The sequence below is a fragment of the Ambystoma mexicanum genome, chromosome 11, assembly GCF_040938575.1.
Source record: "Ambystoma mexicanum isolate Mex_15411 chromosome 11, UKY_AmexF1_1, whole genome shotgun sequence".
Taxonomy (NCBI): Eukaryota; Metazoa; Chordata; class Amphibia; order Caudata; family Ambystomatidae; genus Ambystoma; species Ambystoma mexicanum.
In genome coordinates this window covers 1081563640-1081566552 of record NC_090934.1, presented here as the reverse complement: position 1 = coordinate 1081566552, position 2913 = coordinate 1081563640, and the positions used below count along the sequence as shown (strand labels likewise).

The 2913-nt window shown below is 52.4% G+C and overlaps 1 protein-coding gene across 1 annotated transcript; it reads left to right on the top strand.

Moving 5' to 3' along the window:
- Positions 1–882: 882 nt before the first annotated feature.
- Positions 883–2295, top strand: LOC138505107 (beta-1,3-galactosyl-O-glycosyl-glycoprotein beta-1,6-N-acetylglucosaminyltransferase 3-like). The gene has a single exon (XM_069625413.1). The coding sequence runs from the start codon at positions 883–885 to the stop codon at positions 2293–2295; it is 1413 nt and encodes a 470-aa protein (XP_069481514.1).
- The last annotated feature ends 618 nt before the right edge of the window (positions 2296–2913 follow it).

The window sequence follows — 2913 nt, the reverse complement described above, 5'->3', positions numbered from 1 at the left end:
TGACTCTGCGCCTTCCAAACTCCAGCCTGCATCCTGGGAAATCCCGCCTGCGTGCTGTGAACAAGACATACAGACTTCTCTCGGTGCCTTCCAAGTCCAGCCTGCATCGCGCAAACGAAGCCTCAGCCTGCATCCCGTGGTGCGCCTATAGCGGTCCAGTCTGCATTTGCGAACAAGACCTCCAGTCCCACCTCTGTGCCTTCCAAACTCCAGCCTGCATCCAGTGACAGACATCCAAGACATCAGTAATACTCTGCAAAGGCAGTGGCAGTAAGTGGCCTGCAGTGCTCCAGTCTGCACACACTGCTTTCTGCAGGCACCCAAGACATCACGCATACTCTCCAAAGGCAGTGGAAGTGGTCTGCAGTGCTCCAGCCTGCACCCAGTGCTGGCCGCAGACACCCAAGACATCACTCATACTCGCCAAAGGCAGTGGAGCTGGCCTGCAGTGCTCCAGCCTGCACCCAGCGCTGCCTACAGACACCCAAGACATCACTAACACTCCATAAAGGCTGTGGCAGTAAGTGGCCTGCAGTGCTCCAGTCTGCACCCACTGCTTTCTGCAGACACCCAAGACATCACGCATACTCTCCAAAGGCAGTGGAAGTGGCCTGTAGTGCTCCAGCCTGCTCCCAGTGCTGGCCGCAGACGCCCAAAACACCAGTAATACTCTGCAAAGGCAGTGGAAGAAAGTGGCCTGCAGTGCTCCAGCCTGCACCCAGTGCTGCCTAGAGATTGAAGAGACATACTTATATTACACCAGATAAGGAGAAACCAGTGCTCCCAGTCTCAAGCCTGTGTTATGTGGAGGATCCATCAGGGCCAGGTCACTTTGGATCTTCTCTTTGCCCGTCTTGTCCCATTTCCTTTTTACTCCCTGTAATGTTTTTTTTCCGGAGAAAGGGGAGCAAACTGCAGCAGATTCTAGGACTGTTAGTTCTGACGGCCTGTGCTATCATCATTTTGAAGGTCTACACCACCAGGGATTGCGAGCTGGCTGACCTGCGCACTGATGCCAAGCGCCAAAACAGTGCTGTGTGCAGGGACCGACTCTATACGCAGCTGCATCTCTCACCCACAGATGGCACCAACTGCTTCCGCATCCTCAGGGGCGACATCGAAGCCTTGCAGCAGGCTGCCCTGCAGAGGCTGGAAGTGGTCCACAAGCATCAGCCAATCACAGAGGGCTTCTATATAAATCAGACTCAGGACTGCAACAGCTACATGGCAAGCAGGCGATTTATGCCAGTGGCGCTGAGCCTTGAGGAGGAGGCCTTCCCCATAGCCTATTCCATGGTCATCCATAAAAACATTGAGATGTTTGAGCGGCTGCTGAGATCCCTCTATGCTCCACAGAACATCTACTGTGTGCATGTGGACGCTAAGGCTCCCACACCTTTCCTGCAGGCAGTCCAAGCCATCGCAAACTGCTTCCCCAACGTCTTTGTGGCATCCAAACTGGAGAACGTGATCTATGCCTCCTGGTCCAGGGTCCAAGCAGACCTTAATTGTATGGAGGACCTTCTGAAGAGTCCTGTACCCTGGAGGTACTTAATCAACACCTGCGGCACTGACTTCCCCATTAAGACCAATGGTGAGATGGTGCGTGCCCTACGCGTGCTGAATGGACGCAACAGCTTGGAATCCGAGCGGACATCAGAATACAAGAAGAAGCGGTGGCAGCTGCAGCAAAAGGTGGAGAACTCTAATATTGTCCAAACCGGCATGGCAAAGGCACCTCCACCCATCAGCATCCCTATGTTCTCTGGCAGTGCCTACATTGTGGCTTCTCGGGAATTTGTGAGGGCGGTCTTTGAGGAGCCTGTGGCCCGAAAGCTTGCAGAGTGGGAGCAAGACACTTACAGCCCAGACGAGCACCTCTGGGCCACCCTAAACCGCATGCCTGAGTTGCCTGGCTCCATACCTCACAACGACAAATACGAGCTCACAGACATTAACGCCCTAGCTCGCCTGGTGAAGTGGCAGCACCTGGCAGGGGATGTCACTAAGGGGGCACCCTACCCACCCTGCACCGGGGTCTACCAGCGAGGTGTGTGCATCTACGGGGCCGGGGACTTGCACTGGATGCTCCAGCATCATCACCTCCTGGCCAACAAGTTTGACCCCTCAGTGGACAACACAGCGATCCAGTGCCTAGAAGAATATCTCAGACACAAGTCGCTGTATGAGGAGACCCTTGCCCAGGTGCTTGGAGGGCAGAGGCAGCTTGGGCCACCGATGACCAAAGACTTTGCCCCGCCATTCCTTGAATATTGGCCATCATGGAAACAATGAGAATAACTGTAAATGGGCCAGTCTAGATCCTGATCACACGCCGCTCTTATCAGGTGGTCCTGGTCTGGTAACTTCATAATGAGGCGGGCATTGGGCTCAAAGTGGTGAGAGGAGGGGTGCATTCATCGGAGTGTGAAGGAAGAAGGAGTGATGAAGAAGGAGAGTAGTTCTGATGAAGTAAATAGTGTATAGAGGTAAGGAGTGAACTGCAAAGTCGGAGTAAATGAGTGTTGAGAAGGCATATCTTTCAGCGTTTTTGCACAGATTGTGGTACTTGAATGGCTATAATCGCATTGGTGTTATTCACGTGTTACACCTTCCTGCTTTTGCTAATCACTGAGATGAAAACCACAGCTATGCAAGCAAAGTGATAGGCTTTTTGATGTATTTATTGAACAGCCCAACTTGTAAATGACTACTGCAGAGGTCTGCAATTGGGGTCCTGGAAAGCCCCAAAGGACACACCAGGTTTTTAGGAAAGCCATTGCCTATGTAAATAACTCTCGTTTAGATTCCTGATTTGGCTCTTGGGAGGTAGACTTGGAGAGTGCGGGACTGCAGTATTGACACAATACCAGAGCACTGCCTAGTGAAATAATAGTACTTTAATTTAGCACT

Coding starts and splice junctions, on each gene's coding strand:
- LOC138505107 (XM_069625413.1), top strand. CDS start 883: ATGTTTTTTTTCCGGAGAAAGGGGAGCAAACTGCAGCAGATTCTAGGA.